Raw genomic sequence first — 25150 nt, 5'->3', positions numbered from 1 at the left:
ACTGTTTTCATCTATAAATAATCTAACCTTAAATGCTCATAATTCTGTCACTGCATGCTATTATCTATAACTCTGTGAAACTGTAAACTGTTTTGATAGCTTGAGTTATCATAGTATCTCATTCACAGAAAAAATTTTAGTCTCTCTGTAATTTACATACCCCCCCCCCTCAAAAAAAAAAAAAAGAATCATCCCAAAACACTTTCTTAGTTTTATATTAGAATTTCTTTTTAAATTGATATATAAAATTTTTTAAATAAATTTATTTTAAATTGATAGTGGATGCATAAACATTTATATTTGGTGATGGCTTTTATCTTGTTAAATAACATATAATTTTTCTGTTAAATGAATGTCAATATGAGGCTGAATATTGTATAAATTAAAATTAAATCAAACTGGTAATTAGTGTGTTCAAGTAAATTATTTGTTTGACAGCTATAGAATTATAATGCAGTCATAATTCATTCAAGTATGGTTTGATACATTTCAGTTTTTTTGCCTGTTACAATAGTTTAGCAAATTAAGTTGCTTCAGAATTAGTAATTAATCTAAAAACAAAATATATTTTTAAAATTTTCTAATTATGTATAATCCTCTGAAAATATTCAACTATCTTGCCTTTTCTCCCTGTCTAAAAGATTTTCTTCGGACACTTGGTAAACCATGCTTGCTGTCACCTTTATATGTTCATAATATATTAAGAATTTACTAAAGAGAAAAGGGAAAGATGTAAGAAAAGTGTAGTGTTAAATTTGGGTATTTATTTATTTTTTTAATTTGGCAGACATTTCATTTCCGATTTAATTTTTATTTGAAATTTTTGTTGCTTTTGATCTGTACTTGTCCTTATTATTTATGCTTTCTCGCTTTTTTACAGATCCTTGAAAAGAAAGAAGGTTTATTTCGTATGAATATGATGGGTAAAAGAGTTAATTATGCAGCAAGATCTGTGATCTCACCTGATCCATACATACAAGTAAATGAAATTGGCATTCCTTTGGTATTTGCAAAGAAACTAACTTTTCCTGAGCCTGCTTCACAGTGGAATTTTGAAAAATTGCGTCAAGCTGTTAAAAATGGACCGAACATTTATCCAGGGTATATAAAACTAATTTATTTACTTTTTTAACATATTTATTTTCTATTTTTATATAGATTTAAATCCTTATTTTAACTATTTCATATGTAATTTAATTACGAATAACAAAAGAAGACAAAATCTGAGTGAGTTTATTAGTTTTAGTGTTCAAGAATAAAATGCTATGTGACATTTTCTCTTAGCTTTTTGTTCTTGAGAATTAAGCTTTAGTATTACAAAAGCAAAATTTTTAACTAAATGTTTTCTGTTAATTATAACTTAAATTGGACATGCACTCACATCCTAATTATATTAGATTTTGTTTTAAAGCATTTTCTATTAATTCTAAGGTGCAAGTCTAACGATTAAACCCCTTTATTTACATTTTGATGATACAGGGAGGATAGTATGGGCCCTTCAACTCCTTGCACTTCCATAACCTCATGTACAAAAAGTTTTATTGCAGAGCTTTCTTTATTGCATTTCTTTCACTATTGTTAATTAAAATTAATATTTTAGTGCTATTGCAACCTTCTGTTAATTCATAATAGATGAAGTGGCTTTTATTGATTTTCTGTTGTATTACCAATGGAATAAAAACAAGTGTGTTTCATCAGTGAGGTATTATTATGCAGTACCACAAATACATCTGAAAAATTGTCATCCAGTTTTAGGAAGCATCCCGTGCTAATGCTGGTGGTCTCTAAATGTTGCAAGTTTATCTTTCAGTTGGTTTAAAAAATACCATATTTGTTACTTCTATGAAAAAATAAAATGCTCATATACTTTTCGGAATTTACACATATGACTTTCCATGCATTATTTTGTCAAAAATATGTAATACATTTGTGATGTGCTCTGCCTTTGATTTTTCGATTTCACACAGTGGGAGAGTTGATCTTTTTTTTTTAACTCATTTTTACTCAAATGCGCATGGATACCTTTTATTGATGATGAAAAGCCTGCATGGTGAATGCTATGAATGCAATTAATATACAGTCGAATCCAATTCATTGGACCACCGGATAATCGGACCAGCTGCTTTTTCGGACCGAATCCTAAAGAACCGAAACAAATCCATGTACATAAGCCTAATATTATTCGCTTATTTGGACCTAAAATCCGTTTAATCGAACCAAAACACGTGAGAGCGAATAAGAAACAGAAGCCACAAGTCGGCTGCATACAGGAGATGTACAGGTGGTCAACGACATATGGGAGGATCTGTAGCTGTGCTCCCCAGGAGAATGCTTTATCAAAGGTCAGGAATTCCTTTAACCCACCGGGCGGCTCGCATTCAAATCTATTCACGCCTCGAAAACTGCAGTAAAAATTAACCATGTTTACAATTTTTTTTTCATTTAGAGTGAACCAAAATTGTCCTGAAAACGGCCTTTGTTAGATTTTCTTCCTCCCTCCTTGTAGGGCGATCAACAAGTCGTTTCACTTAAGTGATGGTTTCCTACTGTCCTTTGCTTACCGCCTAGAGGTGATTAAGCAGATGGGCTGCTTTTGCCCTTACGGAGGAAAGAACATGTTTTGTGTCCATGCTTTGGTTAGACGAAAAAAGATATTTTTTTCCAAAACAGAAAAGGAAGTTTTGTATTGCCTTGTTACTAATTTTGTGCATATTTCTAATCTTAATTGCTTATCAGAGCCGTGCCAAGATATTTTTTCACCTGAGGCAGAAAGGTCAATGCGCGTCCATATAAATATAAAAATAGCTACACTTGTATTAAGCAAAAGTAATTGTATTAAATCAAAATGTCATAACTCTTATAGAATAATTATACCATAATTCTTAAAGTATTTTTTAATCGTAATTTTATAAATTCAGAGAAATAATGTAGCCAATTATTTATAATTTTCAAATGAAAACGTTAAGAAATTCGTTTTTGATAAATAAGAAATAACACTGAAATGCATATTGCATTAATTTCCAGGTTTTCTTGCAATTTTTTTCGTTTGTTTTATTGATTTAAGTTTGACGAAGCCTATTTCCCCTAATAATTAAAGTAATTTTCGAATTCGTATAGCCAATTTGGCGCCTCTTCTAGTGATTCACATAAGCCCGGCTTTGTTGCTTTTTCAGTATAAATGTTATTGATTTTTATTGCGTTTTGGTATTTTAATGTACGTTAATAGAATGTTAATTTGTTTTTATATGCATATTTCAGTAATATAATCTTATGACTTGTGAGACAGTGTAGTTTAACTAATTTTCTGCTTTTGATTCATGTTATCGAGATTTAACGCTAAGAAAAAATTTATAAGAGGCTTAAAATACCTAATTCCTATTGAAAGCTACATGTAATTGATAATTAAATTACTATTAAAATAACAAACACATGCTCAGTGTCAGTCATTTCGACATAATGTTTGTAATTCATTTTACCACAAATTTATTTCGTTTATCTTGTTTCATATTTATAAAAGGGGAGTTTACCTTTATTGCATTTATTGGTTGATAGAAGTTATGAAATATTGAATATTTTGAAATAAATTTCAGTCATAATAACCTTATTAAAAATTTTCTACATATAGACAAGATGTCACAGATACCTCTCAGTTTCCGAACTAAATTACATGGTACTGAAATTCGGTGCATTTTCATATGATTATTTTTGACAGAAAGAGTTACCTTACGTAAATCACAAAAGAACATTGTTTTAATTCTTAATTAAATATAGCACTTGTATTAAATTGCTAAAATTCATTGTTAGGAAAATCTCGCTCTAAAAAATTAGACACTTTTACCTTTCAAAGTGGAATTTTCGTGGTTTTCTCTGTGCATAATGTGAGCGCGAGTAAGTTTTTCTTAGAATGTCCTCCACTGAGGCATTCCTCCCCTTAGGCAGATAGCTCTAGCGTGCTTTGAAGGAAAAATAAAGCAAACCAAAACAAAAGCTTCAAAATTGGTGTTTAACATTTTTTTGGGTTCAAATACGCAAATTACTTAGAGATCTCAATTCACATTATCAAATGTTATTATTTGAATAAATAAAAGCAAGCTGAGGATTTCCATTTAAATTGTTTGTTTTAAAATAAAAAATAAGAACGGTAAGTTTTGAATAAATCTTGTCAACATCAAGCAGGGACAGGAACATGCCAATGTAAAATTTAATATTAGGCCAAAAAGAAACGCTTTGACGTAGATTTTGGATAAAACTTAATCAAATTCGCAGGTAGTCAGAGACAGTCCTTTCTTCAGTAGAGAGAAAAAAAATGTTTCTGAAGTATTTGTGTATTTGTTACATAAATGTTTTAATGCTTCCATAGCACTGCTAATCGATAAAATTTATTTGATGAAAAGTAGGAAGTTTGCTTTAAAAATTCCGATTTTTCAACGTTTTTCAGTGACATATGTGGCATCAAAAAACACGTCTGGCCAGGAGGCAGATTAATGGCTGAAAAATTCTTAGAATTTAAAGAGGCATCGAACAAGAAAATTTAGGGATGGCGAAATTCTAAGAATTTGGCACTTGACAACGGCAAAAGTTTTAGAATGTAGAGAGCTACAGAATTTAGGCAGGGCAAAATATTTTAAATTTATAGAACATCGGTCAGTAGAATTAAGATCCCACAGCAATTGCACTGAGAAACAAATCGACCTGCTTCTCGATTATGCGGATGGACGCAGATTAACTTCCGAAAGCTCAGTGAAGCAAGAGCTATACACAATGCAGCTATTTACGATTTCTGCTATAATAAACTGAAATTTAATATAATAATTTAACACTATATATCAGTTTACGAAAACATGATGATACTTTTGAGAAATTTTCTTTAATTCCCCAGTACACTTAAAAAAAAAAAGAAGTACAATATATTATATAATGATATTACTAACAAAATGATGCCGATGACGCATTTAATTTTTATCTTTTTATTAATCTAAATAAATATGTCATTGAGTTTTCCATAACTTATAGTTTTGCAAATTGAAAATATTCAATAATATAATATGTGATTATGGTATTATTGGTATGGTACTATTCAAGGCAAAGCACACGAGGGTTATCTGCCTAAATGGAGGGATGCCTTCGTGGAGGACTTTCTAAGGGAAACTGGCTCGTATACACGTTACACATGGGGAAAACCACGAAAACGACCATGCAGCCAGCCCGTTCGCGGGATTCGAACCTCGGACCGAACTACCAGTGTTCAGTCAGCGTCTTAACCGCTCGGCCGCTGGTGGGTAATATGTGATTATGAAAGCTGTGTAAAAGGAGAAAAATTCTTGCACATTCGTCAGGCAGCATACGATGGGCACCTGCTTGAGGAAAAGGATGCATTTGCAGATAACTTTTTCAGGGAAACTGGTTTGGTATATTCAACCTAAAATTCACCAAAATACCAAGCAACGAACGCATTCGCCGAAATTCAAACTTAGGCAAAACTACCAGTGTTCAGTTGCAGAAGAGAGTTAACGACATAAACAGGCAACATGTCTGAAATTAGTATTTATTGCATCCAACAGTGATATGATTTTCTGATATAATTTAATGGAATATCACTGTAAAAGAATGGGAATCTTTTTTTTTTTTTTTTCCTTTTGTAAGGAGATTTTTTCCCCTTTGTTTTCAACATTTGGTTGAAATGCAAATTAAATAAATATTTACAAATGCAGAATATTGGATAGTTATTGATGATTTCGAGATTCAGTTTCTGAAATCCATTTCATGTGTCATTTCCTTAAAAAGGTGATACTGAAACCAACATTTGAGGAGTAAAATGATTACTAGAAAAGAGTTTCCGATTTCCATTCTTTTATTTCCATTATAAATTTATCCCGTAGTTCTTAGAACATTCTTCTATCCGTAAGTGATGATTTGCTTTCCGAGAAAATTTTCTGAAAGGAATAAATTACTTAGTCTACAAACCATGGGAAAATCTTGCCACCGCCGGTACTTAATTCCCTTCATTTACTGAGATAACCTGCTTTGTTATAAGTATGGTACTTGTTTTCTGATTTTTACTGAATTTGCATGCTCAAAGCTATCTAAATAAAGAAACACTATTGTGAATATCAGGGTGTGAGTACATATATGAAAGGGTTATATATTTTTCAGACTTCCCCTATGAGCTGTTATTCTTAGGGCAGAAAGAGGAAAAAGCTTGCATACATCGCCATTCCCGGAAAATAGACAATACCGAAAACATTACTAGACAGTCCGATTTACCAAACAATAGAGTTTATCTGATTCCTAGTTGTAAAAGCTGACAGTTATAAATTGTTATGTTCATGGCGACCTTCAGAAGGCATCAAATTACTTCAAAAGTTCCGCTGCTATAAATTTTCAGACTGCAATTTTGTTCCTTTAAATTTTCGAAAATACCTATTTTTTAAGTATTTTTCGGTACTTATATTAATATTGATACAAATAATATAGAAAGCACCAAACGTAGCTATGATGTACTTCAATTTGTCCTTAGTATTTTCTCACATGTAGTATTAACACTTTGTCTACATGTTTCTAATGTTTCACCATAGTAAGCCTTCTCTTTCCGAATGTATTCAGGCCTTTTCGCTTTCGTTTTCTGCTTCTTCTTTTTTTTTAAATTTAATTTATTTATTTATTTAATGTTACCATATCCTGAGTTTTACTCTAGCTATTAGCTAGAGTAGCTACTAGGTAGCATTCATTATAGTACATTCATTATATTCATATAGCTAATAGCTAGCATTCATTATAGTACAAAAACTAATATAGCTTGTCAATGTCAACACATTTTTATCTTCAATAAAATCCACTAATTCGATTGATGCTGTAAAAATTACAATTTAATACTTTAGCCAATTATTCTGATTATAGTGATTTAAATTTGATTTTAGACAACATATGCATTCTTTCAGAAAACGCGATATATTGAGCACCGCTGTTACAAGTAAATACTGTACATTCAACCATTTCATTATATGTAAATGTAGCATAACTTCTTTTCGAGTGCTTGCACTGAGAGTCTCCTTTAAGTAAACCTTAATGGAACTTTATTTCATGAAAATTTAGAAGTATTATAAAAGCCTCAGAATTATTTCCATCGCAAACATTTATGAATTATGCAGAAAAATATATAAGAAAAACATCAATGAGAAACTATTATCGAATATACATTTCGTGACAGTAGTAAAACATTTTTTCAGTATCAACGGTATTAAAAAGCTCAATATTGTGATAAGCTAAATAAAATAAAATGGTATTAAAAGTTTAATATTGTGATAAGTAAAAGTATACTAATCTACAACACTCATTTGATATTTTTGCCATTAGAACTATAATGTAATTCTAACCGTTAAAGTAACATTGTATTTGTATTAACTAGAATTATAATTGTAATTTCAATTAAATTTATCAGTACTCGTTGTTTCCTGCACCTTGAGGGAGACGCATTATTTTTTTTCCTCTATTATATAAAATACTGTTCTCAGAAAAAAATGTCTCTAGACATGATTCTGTCTCCAAAATTAATGGATGAGGTGAACAGAAATAATCTTGGAAATGTAAGACTGTAATTAAACTTCGACCATCCTGGAGACTACACTTTCTTAGAATATTGCCATTCGACAAATTATAAGACCTTCCATTTATCTTTAAAGCTATCTGTTATTGACTGAGAAAAGCTGGTAATTCATTGTAGTTACTTTGTAGTTAAAACTACAACTAATGCAGTTATAATTTTAATTGTGCCGCCCAGATGGTATAGTGGTTAGGGAAGCCTGACTGCGATACCGAAGGGCCTGGGTTCGAATCCCGGAGAAGGCATGGCTTTAACTGTTCGTCCTTTCATAGGAGGCGATGGTGGCCCACATATTAGATGCCTCCACAATAAAGTGACTGCAACTTGTGGCCTTGTATAGACTAATGGACTGTGTTGCACTGTAACTGTTCCCAATCTGCCATTGGGGAAAAAATAAATAATAATAATAATAATAATAATAATAATTGCAATACAATGATTTTTCGAATTACAATATAACTTCAAAAGCAATTAGATTTTTCGCTCAGCAGAGTAATAAGTCGTCTTTTGAATACTACTAGTTCAAATCGGATGCCCATTTTGGCAATCTAAATGTTTAGATAGCTCCATGGATTTCCTTATGTGTAACATGAATACAAATCATTTTATTTTAGAAAGTTCTCTATGAGTACATCATTCTTCTTAAACGTTTCGTTGCATTCAATTAAATAAAGATCTTTTCCTGCTTTTATTAACGGGTGATGTGAACATGAGCCAGTTTCCTTTAGAAAGTCCTCCACAGAAGCATCTTAGCAGTATTTACCGTAATCCAAATAATATGACAATCACAGGTGCATAAGAAAATTGTACTTTTATTTGTTCTTACGTGAAACAATGATGGAAAATAGTTCATGCAAGTACTTTCACTTGTAACTGAATAATGCATTTTAACTATTTATGGAAAATGTGTGTTATGTTGAATAAAAAACCAATTCATAATTTTTTTTCCAATGGCAGGTAGTAGCCGTTTATAGACATTGATCACTATTAAGGCCGGTCATATTATTAAGGAGGGAACTAATACGTGGGCCACTGTTGCCACTTATGAAGAGGACGAACAAATTGCATTCATGCCCTATCCGGGATTCGAACCCAGGCTCTTCGGTACGGCAACCAGAGTCACGAACCGCTTTACTGTCTGGGCGGTAATTCATAATAAATGGATTTAATAAAATGTCTAATACACACAGCAATTAAACATACTGATTGCTGATCAGAATCGTTTTTTACAGCTAAAGCAATAGGTTGGATAAAATTATGAGACTTAGTTTAGTCCTTGATGATCTCCTTTCTGAAAAGAAAAGGATAAATGTAATTTTTATGATTTATTTCTTGTGTAATGTAAACACCTTTGCAAAAACATCCCTTTGCACTGGCATAAACTCTTTGCTTGCTTTCCCTTAATCTTGTAATTTAAGTTCACATGTATATCGAAGATCATAAACGTACATATTTGCTTACTAACGTTATGTGCATTTCGGTCTATATAAAATATTTCCTTTAAATAAACTCCTATTTATGCTGGTACCACAAACTACAATATATGTAAGATGATTCAGAAGACATGACAGAAAATATTAATATTTTTCTTATAGGTGATTGTCCCGTTGTATTATTTAAAAACTCATTATCCAAAATGCAGAAACAATTCAAATATAATATTATTGACTGTAGTTTTCAAATATTATCACGATTTCCTTAGCCTATGTCACTGAAATTATAAGGGGCAGTTTTTTTTCTGATTGAATAGTTACAATCATCTGCTGCGCAATTTTAATTAAGAGGTCATTACAATTGCATTGTAATTTTTATTAGATTATATAATTACAGTTATACTGTTTATTCAATTAGATTTCACAATTAAAATGCATTTGAGTAAATTGTATATGTAATTAAAAATTGTTACATTGTAATTACAAGATAATTGCATAATATTATTCAAATTACTATGTGTTTTCAATTGCATTCTGCAATTACATTTGCAATTAAGTTCATGATTTTCCTGGGCAACGTAACTGCTTTTATCAGAAACAATTGCTGTCCTAATTACATTATTATAATTACTTACTGGAGTTACAATGACAGTGTAATTGTAATTAGATTATATGATTGCAGTTGCATAGAATACAAAATTGGATTTCACAAATACAGAGTAATTGTAATTTAAATGAAATTACGTTAATTGTAATTAAAAAAACAGCTACTTTTTAACTATAACTACTTAGTAATTGCATAATTTTATTACAATTGCATACTACACTTAGAATTACAATTATGATCATAATTTCGCTATGTTAAGTAATTCTAATTATCAGAGACAATTACTTTCCTAATTACGTAGTTATAATTACCTACTGCAATTGCAGTTAAAATTACGTTGTAATTAGCTAATATTACCGTAATTTTGATTAGATGCAATACAATTTGTAATTGTAATTAGAATATATAATTATAATATTTGTGATTATCATTGCATTGTAATTGTAAGACTTAAGAATTAAAATGCAATTACATACATTATTGTTGCATTTAAAAAGTACTTACTTTCTAATTGTAATTGCGAAGCTAATTACAATTGCAATATATTTGAAATCACATATTTCAAAATATTGTTGCAGTTTCTTGCAATTTTAATTTTAATTCCAATTACATTTTGTCAAACTGCACCTAAAATTTGGAGAATAATTAGGCTGGAAAATGAAAATTCTCTTTACGAATATAAACATTTAAGTTTATAGCTGGTATAAGCACAGAACAGCTGGAAGTTTTGAACGAGCTATTTATTAATTAAGACACAATAACACGCCGAATAAATACTGATTCAGAAGTCAAACAACAAAAATCAGCGTTAATTCACAAAATTTTCACATGTCTTATCTAACATCTTATCTAAACATTATTTCCTATCTTGTTCATTTGCGGTTTTGCAGCTGAAGATGATGGTTCGGTAAAACCATCGAAACTAGTCCTGTGAAAATTTTGTGAATTAACGCTGATTTTTGTTGTTTGACTTCTGAATCAGGAGCTATTTATTCTGAGCTGTTATTCAAAACCTAACGATAAAACCCATTTGCCCCTAGCGAATAGATAGATTTCTCTCCTCAATTACCTCCCGCAGAGAAAAATTATCACCTGTCAGTTTACATTAAGGGCAGAGAGGAGAGGGCACTCTGAGACAGGCCGTATATATGCTGCTTTGCCGTTTCGTGCCAAAATTTAAGTTTACGTATATATGCTGCCTTGCCGCCATGAGGACCAAAATATTTGGACGCATATATGCTGCCTTGCCGCTATGAGAGCCATTATTTTCGAACGCATATATACGGCCTTGCCGCCTGGAGGGTTAAGTGCATGACAAGAACAAAACCAGTGGGAGGTGAACACATACACCGTTTTTTTTTTAACCTTTCTTAAAACAAAAGCCACCAGTAGTCATCAGCAAGGTTATTGGTTCCACTGCATCTCTGATTTTTGATGAAATGAACAATAGAATGTTTGGCTCCACCTGAAAGGAATTCCCGCCTGTCAATCATGATTAAAGTTTACATGAGACAACTATTTCACCACCCTTTTGAGATGATTTTAGTGCCAAAGCTTTGAACGGCGAGCATTTTATCTCCCTTTTGACCTCAACATCTTGACCCCCGAAACACCAAGTTTTCTTCAGACCACTTTAGTCAGTGAACTGTGCTCATGCTGTGTCTTCCCTGCCAAAATGCCACGGCGGGACTTGACATTAGCTGAAAAAATTGGTTTCCTGGATAAGAGTACCTGGATAATGGTTTCCTGGATAATATCACAAAACAGTAGTCAGCGTCAGTTGGTAGAAATTACTGGATTGGCAAAGATTACAATTTCGCACTTGATAAAACAATAGAATGAGCTGCGAGAAGAATGGGCACCATGCGAAGGACGAGGACAAACTTTAAAAAAAAAAAAAAAAAAAAAAAAAAAAAAAAAAAAAAAAAACGGAAGCATGAAGGCAAGAATCCAGACGTAGATGAGGCCCTTAATGAATGGTTTTCCCCATGTGTAACATGTATACAAGCCAGTTCCCCTTAGAAAATCCTCCATGAAGGCATCCCTCCCCTTAGGCAGATAGCCCTAGTGTGCTTTGCCATAATTAAATACACCACACCACACTACACCATTGTTACTGGGGGCGGTTGGTTGTCTCTATAGAAATCTATACATGACATAAAATTCAAGAAAGCACATGGCGAGAAAGAAAGTGCTGATAGTGCAGATGCTGAAGAATGGAAATCAACAAAACTTCTTGAAAATTTTTCAGCAGATGACATCTACAACGCTGATGAAACTGGGCTGTATTATCGTGCTACACCGGACAGCTTGTTAAATTACAAACATGTTGCACTCTCTGGCTCCAAAAAAGCAATGAATCTCGTAATTATCTTGTGCTGCTCTAATATGTCAGAAACGGACAAGAGGAATGTGTTCATTATAGGAAAAAGCACTAAGCCTTAGGATGGGCAGTTTACCAGTTGTGTATCATGCGAACAGAAATGCGTGGATGACCTCTGATTTTTTTAAAGAATGGTTGAAGGACTGGGACAGAGAGCTACAATGCCAGTCGAAAAAAATGCTGCTTTTTCTTGACAATTGTGCAGCACATCCTTATTTAGATTGCTTGAAGAACATCCAACTGGATTTTCTACCTCCCAGGACCACAGCTTTGGTCCAGCCAATGGACATGGGCATCATAAAAATTTGAAGACCCTTTATTGTGCAAGGGTGGTTAATTACATCCTTGAAGCAATTGAAGAACGCTTGCTGACCTCATCGTCAAAAGCCAGTGAAGTCAGTGCAAAGGTCAACATCTTACAAGCAGTTATATTTGTGGCCGACAGCTGACAAAAAGTGAGCATTGAGATAATTCAGAACTGTTTTTCTCACTGTGGCTTTAAGCACTTGGTTTTGGAGATGGATGTGGACATGCTCATTGAAAGTAAAAATGCTGATGGACATGTGAAACTTCAACAGGTACAGAATCGCAAAGAATTTTTATCCATCGACAAAGACCTTCAATGCTACGATGAAAATGAAGATTACGACCCTGCAATCGTTGCTCGAGTTGCAGCAAAACACATGACAGCATCGGAAGACCAAGAAAGTGATTATAATGATGCTGCTAATAAGTTGGTGCAAGTGACAACACAGGATATGAGGAAATGCATTGAAACTTTGTGTCAGTATTTCATGCAGGAGAGAAATGAAGGCAGTCCCATTGCTGCATTAGATGTTTGTGACAATTTTGTTCATGTGCAATCCATCAAGAGAACACGTCATATCACATTGGATAAGTTCTTCAAATGTTGACTGGAACTTGGTAAGAACTTGTTTTTATTGTGCTTCTCATGCTAAGTGTCGTGGATATCATTTCTTAGAATTTGTTTTTAAATTAATTTTCTCAATGAAAAAAGTTTGACTGTAATTCTTGTTTATACACGTATGTTCACCATACGTGTGTACTGCACAATGAAGGTCATAATTACAGTTTAGTACATGATTTACATGTACATTTACTGTTTGCTACATATATCATGCACCGTTTTACAACATAGGACATATTCGTGTAATCGGACCAGGTGGTTATTAGGACCAAAATGATGTGGTCCGATTAATCGGAATCGACTGTATTTAAAAGTTTCAAAGTAAGATCTCTCTCACAATTAGTTTAATTAACATATATTTTATAAGAGAAATAATTTTAATGTCTAAATTTTTTTAATGTATTAAAAAGGAAATACATTAGATGTAACTTTTATTGCATGTTTTACTTTTTTTTTTTTTTTTTAATATTTTAATTTTTATATGTGGATATTTGTTATACAACTGTTCATGAAAATTTACATATATATATCGCAAATGTTTTATATATGTGTGTTATATATATGTATGTAATGCATACACACACTTATATATATAAAAAATATATAAATTTAAACAAATTTAAATTTAAATTTTATAAAAGATATATATATGTATATAATACAATGCTATTCATTTTACAGAGCTTCATTAATACAGAAAGAAGATGGAAAAATTGTAAAATTGACTGGTGAGCCTTCACAACGTGAGGCTTTATCAAAGCTCCTTCTTACTCAACAAGGAAGTGTTATAGGTGGAGTTAAAATTGTTCACAGGCACATTCAAGATGGAGACATGTTGTTATTAAATCGACAACCCACCTTGCATAAGCCAAGTATTATGGCTCATAAGGTATAAAATACTATGATGTTACAAATTAAAAAAATTTTAATTTATTTACTGAGAAAAATGCATTTTAACTTCTAAAGGGTTTTTTTTTTTTTGGGGGGGGGGGGTCTAAAATAAATTTTAGGTCTCTTCAGTTTTGGAATTGAATATTAAAAACATGCAACATTTTCCAAAATTAAATATTTTCTGTGAAAGAAATGGATACTTCCTTTCGAAGCAGTCAGCTTCGACGAAATTTTTAATTTGTACGTTAGAGACTTGTCGATTAAGTTTACAAATTCTGGTCATTAAGTGAGTGCCACCTCACTTTGCTAATTTGAAAAGAATGTCATAAATGCCAAATGGTATTTTGTTAAATTTTTAATTGAACATGATTACATAACATACCATTTAAAACCATTCGAAACAGCTTTTCATTGTAATATTTCCAGATTCTGCCATAGCAAAAAAAAAAAAAAAAAAATTAGCTGCAGTCATACCAAAATTACTGCAATTCTAAAAGTGCTTGGAGAAAGTACTGTTGCCTAGTATTGTAAATTTAGTGTATAGTATATCATTAAGTGCTGATGAAAGTAATGATAACAAACCCTTTGATATATTATAGCAAAGGAAAGGGAAGTGATAATTACTTCATTGTGTTCTATTTTAGAATGCACAAATAATATTGGAGATGGGCCGCCCAGACGGTATAGTGGTTAGGGGAGCCTGACTGCGATACCAAAGGCCCGGGTAAGACTATGGATGTAAAATTGTTTGTCCCTTCCTAGGAGGTGATGGTGGTCGCCTATTAGGTGCCTCCATAATAAAATTGTCACTGCTTCTGGCCTTAGTAGTGACCCATGCCGTTATAGGCAAGTACCCGCCATTTGTAAAAAAAATATATATATATTGGTGAGGGTACTTTTAATTGCAGAAATGAATACTTTATTAGCAAAGATTTAGAATGAAACAGTTGTTTATCATTTTATTCAGACAATGCTAGTAATATGTTGGGAAAATTTAAAAGTATAGCATGATTTATTTGTTCTATGTTGTCCATGCCATCTTTTGCATATAGCTGCAGGAAAAGCGACTGAAAACTGAAATGTCTCAGAAATAGAAATTGACTGGTGAGCCTTATTAGATATATATTTAGCCTTATTAGAGCCTTATTAGATATATATTTTTATTTAGAGAAAATTTCAAAATGGAAACACACCTTCAAAATTGCTCAACAATTTTTGGGATAGAATACATGAAAGTCTCGTAAAATTTTGAAGTACTGCAGTACAATGTACTGTTTTAGAGTCTGTAACAAGAATTTTGAAACAGTGAGATGCTGTGAATAATATTTTTGATGATCAATCAGGCAACAGTAAAAAAAAAAAAGGAAAGAGATTGCAAAATATTTAAAACATGCTATAATTACCTACGACCAAATTGTATGTACCATTTTTGAAGAATACTTTGTTTATAATAGTAAATCTTAATTTGTGATGACAGGCTTCTTATATACAGTGGCTCCTAAAAGTATTCATACACTTATGAGTTTCAGTGAAATATTGCTTTATTCATTGATAAAAATTAATATTCTAGAATGAAAATTTTTTAATAATATGTATAAATTTCTCTTAGCAAAACTACAGTAAAAAATTTTTGGAAAATCGATAATAAAAAAGTAACAGAAAAGTTGCCTCAAAGTCTTTGTATGCTTTAAAGAAATAGCACATATTAGTAAATATTGTATTATTTCTGTCAATTAGTATTTTGTAGTATGTCTCGCAGTATTTATGACGTCTGGGCATAGAGTTCATTGTTCTCCCTCCTTAATCAATGTTCCTCCATTCTTTCATCATTACTGTTTTTAGTTTGGTTTTTGTTTTAATGTTGTGTCTTTATACTCCAACCTCTAATTCTCTTCAGATGTGTTCTGATGGATTTAAATCTGGTTACTGAGGGGGTGTTTTCAGAACTTGTGGACAATTACAGTCATGCAAAAGGCGAATGTTGAGGGCCGTGTGCTTAAGATCATTATCCTGATAAAAAATAAAGTTTTAGTAGAATATTTAAATGTATGGTTCATTGTGCCACTAATAAATTCTAAATTATTTAATTCTGATACGCGCATGCACCCTCGCACAAGAACACCTCCACCGCCATGCTTTATTGTTCAAACACCAAGGTCTTGAAATTAAGCTTCTCATTTTTTTTTATTTTTTTTTACTTTTCTGCATGCAATTATATACTTCAGGCTTATTTACCATTGATTTTGAGATAAAAAGCCTAAGCTTTCTATTTTCTGCACTTCCAAAAAGTTTTCTTTGAGCAGAGCGCCCATGTAATCCAGCTGATCTGAGTATGCATTGAACAGTGTTAAGTGAAAGTTAAGTAAATTTTTCAGTAAATTCTGTAGAAATCTTTACAACACTCAAATGTGGATTTTCTAACTATAAATCTCTGATATTGAGTCACATCGAGGCCTCTTTGCCGGAAAACCTCTTCTTACTTTATTTTGGATCTGATTTTCTTCTTTCAAGCATTTTATCACCTAATTGCGCCACAGAATGGGATAAATTTACTAATTTAGTGATATCACGAATCTAATTTCCATCCTTATGATAAAAAATCCAATGCTGTTTGTCGTTTCCTTACAACTACGAGCCATTTTTAAACATTAAATAAAATATAACAAAGTAAGCAAGCAAACAAATAAAGCCAAACAATTTTTTTAAATGCAAAAATAAAAAAGGGGTAGTTGGTAATTTTATTTATGAAATTTTACGAAAATGTTTCGGCATGCGATCACTTTTGTGATGTGTTTTATCTATGCCTCCTTACATTTTCAATTTTAGAAAAAGAAAATAAGTCAGCATTAAAAATTATTCAATTTCAGGTTACAGCACTTTTTCTGCAAATTCTTAAAGTATGCAAACACTTTTGAGAGACAATGTATATAATCTGAAAAGAACTGTTAATGAATTTGGTAGATTTGTAAAACCACCAGCAATTTCTGAAAGAAATGCAAATGTTACTCTGACATTTATTGTGTTTCAAAAACATAATAAGCGAAAAGAAAAGAAAAAATTGGCAATTAGTGCAGAAACAAGATTATATTTAAAAAAATGTCGAGTTCAATAAAAGTGAAATAAATGTATTTTTCATGTAACTTGAGAATTAAAGTTTAAATTGCATCTGTTGGTGAACTTTCACATCCACTATTGATGAAAAATATCTTAATGAAGTGGAAATTGAGTTTTCTTTGTATCAAGCACATAATTTGAAAAAAGTTGTAAATTTACATATTGATATAGCATGGAGAGAAATTGCAGGATTAAAAGATACGAGTGGATGCATTAATTCAAAGTATTGCCTGTTACAATGCTTGCTGCTTGAATAATACCTCATTCAAAAGCAACTTGCAAAAGAATTTTTTCTATTATAAATATGTATATATATATTAATGTAATAAAACTGCTCCAATAGATGTAATAAAACTGCATTGTTATTGAAATAAGATGATTGGTGAGAGTTGCAATGGATTGGTGTTGAAGAGGACTGCTTAGTTAGAGAATGCGTAGTTAGCAAGATGACACTTAAAGAACACACATAATGGTAAATTCAACACATAATTTTATTTCTGGGTAATGCACATTATCACTGTGGGTGTGGTAAATATATATTATTTTCTTAATGTCTTAATTTTTTTTTTTTTTCTTAATGGCTTACTTACTGCCTCAAAACCTTAATGATTGTCTTGAGGCATTGTGCATATACCTGCAGTTATCCTATTGCTATACACCAGAATCACTTTTGAAATAGCTTGTTTCTATCAACAATCTTAGCTTTGTGTGTATATAAATTTGTAACGCACATTATCACTGTGGGTGCATACATTTAGAATGAAAGGGAAAATTAAATAGGTTGCCATTAACTGAAAAGTTTGCCAAGGTACAAATAAAATCATGGTATAGAGTTAAAAAAAAAGTATGCTAAGGTAAATTTCTGAACTAGTCATTTCAAAAATCATTTGAGTCATAGAATGGAGGTATGAAAAAAAAAATTAGCATGTCATTTCGGAAAACGTTCGATTTTGATGTTAGAACAACACTATGTACAGTCAAAAGTCTTTAATCCGGACTCGTCGGGACTTCGGCGATTCCGGATTATCGATTTTTCCGGATTATAGATCATCAGTTTAAATCTGGTAAGATGGCATGCAGAAATTATAAAACTAAAAATATGAAACCGTAATTTATAAAATAATGAGCAATTATGATCTAAAGGGTATCCAAATTTACCAAAAAAGAAGCCTAATATTTATTTGTTTACTTTATTAAACATTTCTTTTAACGCGCGGATGCGTAAAGCATACCTTACTCATAGCCAAAATTAGAAAATTGCAACCAGAAAACTATGTGATTTGTATTCGTGATATTTATAATGACGAGGAATTTGATTTAAATCATATCAAAGACGGAGTACATCGAAATTAAATACTACATTTAGTAAGGAATTATAAGCCGACTAAAATAAAAACATCTGCCCTGAAGATAACGATAGTGTTGACAGATCAACTTCCAGCTCATTGCGCGCCGCGACGTGCGCCCCCAACTCCCCCCCCCCACGCGGAGCAGCGTGAAATTGATAAACAGATTTCCGAACGGTTAGATAAACAAAGGATATGCTTTTATTCATTTTTTGTAGCAATTCGTTTTTTGTTTGATGGACATCGAAACATACTTTCGTTTTCTAGATCCTTTGGGAGCTCCAGCATCGGAAATTCTATTTGACATAATCGAAAGTTCAAGCTTACTTTTAGAAAATTGCTCTTACAGTCTGCAAAAAATAATAAGCCGGATCCAATTTGAAGATAAGTTAATACAATGCAATTATCAACATTAACTGAAATAGATAATTAGATAATTTTAGCTTATACCGTCCGTCATACATTAAACGCGCACGCAAAAACGTATTCTGCACTTGCGCAGATACATATGCGCAGTCGTAAATGTCTTGCGCACACGAGTAAAACGCGCATGCGTCAATGCGGCGCATGCGCAGAAAGATTTTAGCTTTGAGGTCCGGATTATAGATCATTCCGGATTACGGGTGTCCGAATTAACGACTTTTGACTGTATAAATCTAATATATATGTCCTGTGCTTTCGAGAGATGAAAAGCGCAGGTTGAATTTTGTCAGTCTGCCCAGCAGAACAGGATGTATGGAACTTACTCTTCTTTTTTTGACTGACTGTACATTAAACAGATCATATATATTTCCCATATTGAATGTTTGTAAAGGATATTGATGTAAAAAAAAAGTGTGTATTTTTCTTCAAGTATTTTAATAATAAATGTGGTATATGTTTTTATATAATAAACTAATGAAAATGTTTCCACCAGTAATAAACACCTTTTGTTCCATGTAATATATAAGAATGAGTATGATATATCTACACTATTTTGTCTTTAACAGCTCGAGACTTTGCCGTAATTAAATAACTTAACCTTTAACAAAATGTCCTCATTTTCTATAACCTCATTAGATATACAGGATATAGCATCTAAAATTCCATTGTATTGTAATATTTAAGCTTTTATCCAAGCTGTGAAACATGTACGTCTATTTTGTAATAGGACTCACAATTTCTATTACACTTGATCTTAGTAAAGCTTTGGGAGACAAAAATCAAGTATAAACCTTCAGATAATCACAAATATATATTTTTCTATGGCAAAAGAAAAGGAAAAAAATGAATTCTTGTTAATCAAACTGAGCAGTTTTCTTTCTTTCTTTTTTGTTTAGGCACGCATCCTTCCTGGTGAAAAAACCCTCAGGCTACATTATGCAAACTGCAAAGCATATAATGCAGATTTTGATGGGGATGAGATGAACGCTCATTTGCCTCAGACTTATGGCGGACAGGCTGAGTGTCGCCATATTGTAAATGTAAACCACCAGTATCTTGTGCCAAAAGATGGTACCCCTCTTAGTGGTTTGATTCAGGATCACATTATTGCAGGCACTTTGCTAACAATGAGAGGACGTTTTTTTGACAGGTAAGTAAGTGTGTATTCTGAAAGTATTTTTACTAAACCCAATACTTTTGTTGATCTCTGCATTTTATTAATTTTGTTTTTATTATTAGGGATTAAGTATTTTATTTTTGTTCATATTCACTCATGGTATGGGGAAAATAAAAAAAATTAAGTATAAAAGTTGATAAAAAGGCTTCTGTTTGAATTGTTTGTCGTATATGATGTGTGTTATGTCCAGTGTAATGAGATATAAATGCCATGAATCGTGTCATGAATAGTAAGGCTCCATTGTCCTCAGAATTGTGTGTGAAATGTATGATGCACATGTTGATGGCTTTGTTCAAAAAACATCCTAAGCAGACCATCCTGCACTTATCGGTGTCCGAGCAATAATAATCCATTTTTTTACTGTTTATTTTTAATTAGTTCAACAAAATATAAAAGATTCTACAAATATTTTCCAGAATTTTTAAATTTTTTTATGCACAATAAATGGTAAATAATTATCTGAATTAACTCAATAGTGTGTTTTGTTAAGAATGAGCACAAAATTATCAAAATAATTTTGGATTTTAATAATCACAAATTGAATATTTAAGAATAAATAATTGAAAGAAATAATTGAAAAGAAATAAAATATGCAGAAATTTTAGTTCAGATTAGAATTAGTGCAGTAGAATGAAGCATGGCACTACACATAAAGGCACATTACAGTCTGGGGGGGGAAAAGAGGTTTCCTGCATTACGTTCTTCTCTTTCAAATCTTTTATGATTGCACATGAAACATGTACGAGTTGGATTGCTGCCCTCTCTACATTAACAGCAAAATGTCTTGAAAATGCCAACCAGTTAATCTTAGTGGTGGTTTTGCACAGAGGAATCTGATAAATGAACAAGATTTTTAGACAACAAATTTCAAGCTCTTATTCACGCATTTCCTGGCAAATTGTCGAACAAGCCGAATTACTAACCTAACGCGCTTGACAGAGATAAAAATAGTCTCGCAATGCAGGTGAATAGGTGCCCAGATATTAAGTTGAGTAAAACGGAGCAAAAGAAACATTTCTCATAAAACAACATCATGAAGTTTACCAGCATAGGCACAAAACACGTTGCGAGTTTATTTGGAATATACAAAAAATTTTCTGTTTATGAACCTGATGTAGTCTGCCATGAACCATGAATTACAAGTTAAATGAGAACCTTTAACCGCTTGGAAAGCAGTTAAAGGGATGTTACTGAACGATGTAAATTAAAAAATGATTGTCAAGATCTGATCTTTCAGGTGAGATGTAAAATTATCCTAATAAATAAGTGCAAAGTGGAACATGCATGCCTTTGCCAGAGCCATTAAACAGAATTCAGATAAAAGTGAGAATTCCTAGCCATTCAGTCTGAATCTCGTCATATGAATTTTTCATCTTTAGTTCCTTGAAAATATCTGAAAGGGTATATTGTTTTCAGTTTGATTATGATATAAAGAGAATTGTATTGTGTTTCAATGTAATTAAAAAAAAACGCATAGCTGTGAGTAGTCATTGATTTAGTTCTTCTGTGGGGCACCATTGATAGCTTCTGTTAAATCCGGTGAATATGCCATATAGCGGTTGAACTGAATTTGTACTATCTCTTAGTTTTCTATCATCAAAAAAAAAAATATGTAAAAAATATTTCTTTTGCTTTTTAGAAATGACTATGAAAAGCTAATATATAGTGCATTGACTTTTACAAGGAAACGCTTAAAACTTTTGTCCCCATGTATTTGGAAGCCTGAGGCTCTGTGGTCCGGAAAACAGGTATGTATTGTGCTCTTCTTCTATCTGTATTATGCATCATTTACACTTCTTAATGCACGTTGAATATTAATTTGCATTTGACCTTTGTTGCTGATATATATATAATAGATGAATAACTATGGGAAATCAAGTGTCTAACTACTGCTCTTATACTATCTGAGTGTACTTATTTACATTGTCAGTTGTTTATATAAACAGCACAAAATAAGTACTGCTGACATTAAAATTAAAAATGATATTAGCTACATTATATATTAAATTTTTTTATTGCTGAAACTTCTAATCAGCTGTGAAATATGACTGACTAGTAAAGAATCTAAAGTTGTATTAGAAAATTATAATGCGTATAGTTTTTCTCAGATAATAGTTTACAAAATCTCAAATAATAAAATCAGTTATATAAAATTGCATACTGAAAAAGTACTTTATTTTTATCAGTTTTTTTCATCAATAATTGTTATTTAAGTATGTATGTTTGTTATTTAAGTATGTATGGTTTAAGTATGTATTTATTATAGTTTTTCTAACAAGTTAAAAAAGCAACTAATATTCAAGTTATTATAAATTTACTGATTGTAATTTAAATATTTGTTTAGAGGTTTATTAAAACTTGAAATACTAAAAAATTTCATATTTGTGTAAATTAGTGCATTTGATTCATTTCATTTCCTTCTTTCTGGTGTAGCATTTTTTTTTTTTTTTTTTTCATATCAAATAATGTCATCTTATCTGATATATTATGCACAGGTGTGTTGAGATGATTGGTTAGTTCATATAGTTTGTTAAATGTTTTTCCTAATCTATATTTGGTTACTGAAATTTTTCAAAAGTATACTTTTGTTGTATATTTCGGTCTAATTAATTATACAGGTGCAGTTAATGCTCAATTAACTGAACCCTGTTTTAATTTTTTTTTTTTTTTATTGTGGAACGGCGAGAAATTGCTATCATGAACTGTCAATATAAACAGAACTGTCAATGGAAAATACAAAAAGGAAAAGAAAAGTGTATGGGATGATAACAGTTGTTATTCTAGTATTTGGGAGTTGTTTTTAATGTATAATTTAATTGTTGTTTTTAATTTAATTGTAGATTATTTGGAATATATAAACATTGTTAAGCAATTCGTTTAAAAGTACATTGCTCAGTCATAAAAATAAATCAAGTGTACAATCTGTCATTTTTTTCTCATTGACCCCTATGAAACTAAATACAAGCATAATGTAACACACCCGTGTAAATTTTAAAACTAGGCAAAACCAAAATCTTATTTTGGTATTGATTTTTTTTGGCTCCGCTCCGGGAAGACTGTATGGATTTCAAGGGTATTCAGACTTTGGTTGCTTTTCTTCTGGAATCCTCTCTCCAAAAAAGTTTGTGAACATATTTTTAACCTGGGGCATAATAAGATTATGAAATTTGAAGTTGTTCTTTTTATTGCGGGTACTGATTTTGTTTAATCAAATGAACATATTCTTCAGATTAAACTACTGAAAAATGCAGATAAATTGTTAATAGTATTGTTGCGTGTATAACAGGTTCATAATAAATTGAATGCACAAGTCCAATGAAAAATGAATAAAGTTTATTCTTATCACAATGAATAAAAACAAAATGCTGAAATTTCCTCAGAGATATTAGTAGAATATTGCAATATCTCACAGTAGTTATATTTTAAACTATTAAACAGAAAAACGTAGAGAAAGCTAATCTGATTAATCCGTGAATTCGCTACAGTTAACAGCAACAGTTTTCTAAACAACTGAATTGAGATGTTTTCCTCCAGCTTTTATAAGCTTTTTTAAATACACGAGGATATTAGTATTTTCTCAATTTTTCTGGATAGCAATAGAGTACAGTTACAAAATAACAATTTATTTAATGCACATGCTCCTGTATTTTAATTTTTCCTGCATAGCTTCTCTTCAAATAAGTCTCGTGCTGCATTGCACAGGAATATAAAGCAATTTTAATTACAATTATATTAAAAATAGCAAACTAAATAAATACAAAATCCATAACAGTATTTTTCTATTAATTATAATATGGATTGTTCCAAATTTCTGTGGTTTTTTATTTGATTTATTTTTAACTATGCGTGGCTTAACCATGTTTTTGAGTTAACCATGGATGTTGTCTGCGGTATTACTCCGGTAATTCTGAGGTTGAGTGTATGCACAATAGCAGAAATATGTGAGCCATTTTCTTTGGAAGTGGTGTAAGTCCATTGTATATTACATGGAGATATTTAAAGGTTTGTATTTGAATGGTTTGAAAAACATTGGTGTTTGTTAATATGCTCATTTTATGTTTTTAAATATTAAATTGATTTAAATTTATAATGTGATCATTTTTAAAAAATTAGTTAAAAGAAATTTATAATTTTTATGACTTCAAATGCATTTAACCATTTTTAGAGTCAATAAAATATGAGTCATACACTTATGAAATATTAAGTAAGGGATTTCAATTGAATCAAACCACTTTTTTATGAAATTTTATTAATTATATCAAAAGGTCTTTATTTGAATATTTCTTCTTTAAAATTTATTAATTTGAATATTTCTTCTCTTTTAAAATTACTTCAATTACAGCTTTATATTAACATTTGTCATTTTTAATTTTTATCATTATGAAAAAGTTTTTGAAAATATTCATGATAGTAAGATATAAGGTGATATAAGGTAATAGATCCATCATATCATTTGGATGTGTTGGGCATGGCATGATGATAAAAGGTTCTAGTACTATATTTTTAAATTTCTGTGGTCTTCCTCGTCTGGGGTATACATCTAGTGTTTTAAAAACTCCACATTTTCATCAAATGAAGTTTTATACAGCATTGTATATGGTTTGCTTTTTAAAATCCTGATCCAACGTATCTTCAGCCAATTTACTTCTTCACCATTAGTACAGGGTCCGTACGGTCTTTAAGAGTCCTTAAAAGTTCTTAAGTTTTTTTTTAATTGATTTTTGGTTATTAAAAATCCTTAATTTCGGCCAAAATCATCAGAAGGTCCTTAATTTTAATCATCTGAAATTTCCGTCTGTTTTGACGACTGCCATTATGAGTGTGAATTAACATTTTGGAGGAATATTTTTGGCGATTCTCTGACAAATATGGTTATCTTTTGAGTGGGTACATGGGTTATAATTTGTTCCTATTTCTAATATAAATGGTGGGATACTCGAGTTTCTGATCAAGAAGTCAAACATAAGCATTTCGAAATTATTTCTAATGAAGAGTTCTTAAACAACTTTTCGCTTTTGGGGATGTGAATTATTTTATTAAACGGTTCTAAATTTGGCGACTTTAAGATCAGTTTCTAAAGAAAATTTTTATTTCCGAGATCTGGGAATTTTTCTATGATTTTTTTAGAACATTGTAACATTGATAAATGTCATTTAAATAATGGTAATATTTTGAAATTATATTTTAGAAATAACATTAAAATAAAGCATTTTTATTTTTTGCTGTCATATTATAAAGTTCCATTTTG

The 25150-nt window shown here is 31.2% G+C and overlaps 1 protein-coding gene across 1 annotated transcript in view; it reads left to right on the top strand.

Moving 5' to 3' along the window:
• The window catches only part of Polr1A (RNA polymerase I subunit RpI1), a 150626-nt gene that overhangs the window by 58470 nt on the left and 67006 nt on the right, over positions 1-25150 (top strand). Inside the window, exons 9-12 of the mRNA XM_085827699.1 lie at positions 881-1101; positions 13633-13840; positions 19622-19875; positions 21542-21650. Coding sequence (XP_085683825.1) covers positions 881-1101; positions 13633-13840; positions 19622-19875; positions 21542-21650 — 792 coding nt within the window. The remainder of the gene's footprint in view (positions 1-880; positions 1102-13632; positions 13841-19621; positions 19876-21541; positions 21651-25150) is intronic.

The sequence above is a fragment of the Stegodyphus dumicola genome, chromosome 12, assembly GCF_044657685.1.
Source record: "Stegodyphus dumicola isolate Sdum_Otavi_A_Nest chromosome 12, ASM4465768v1".
NCBI lineage: Eukaryota > Metazoa > Arthropoda > Arachnida > Araneae > Eresidae > Stegodyphus > Stegodyphus dumicola.
This window is presented reverse-complemented; position numbering and strand designations above follow the sequence as displayed.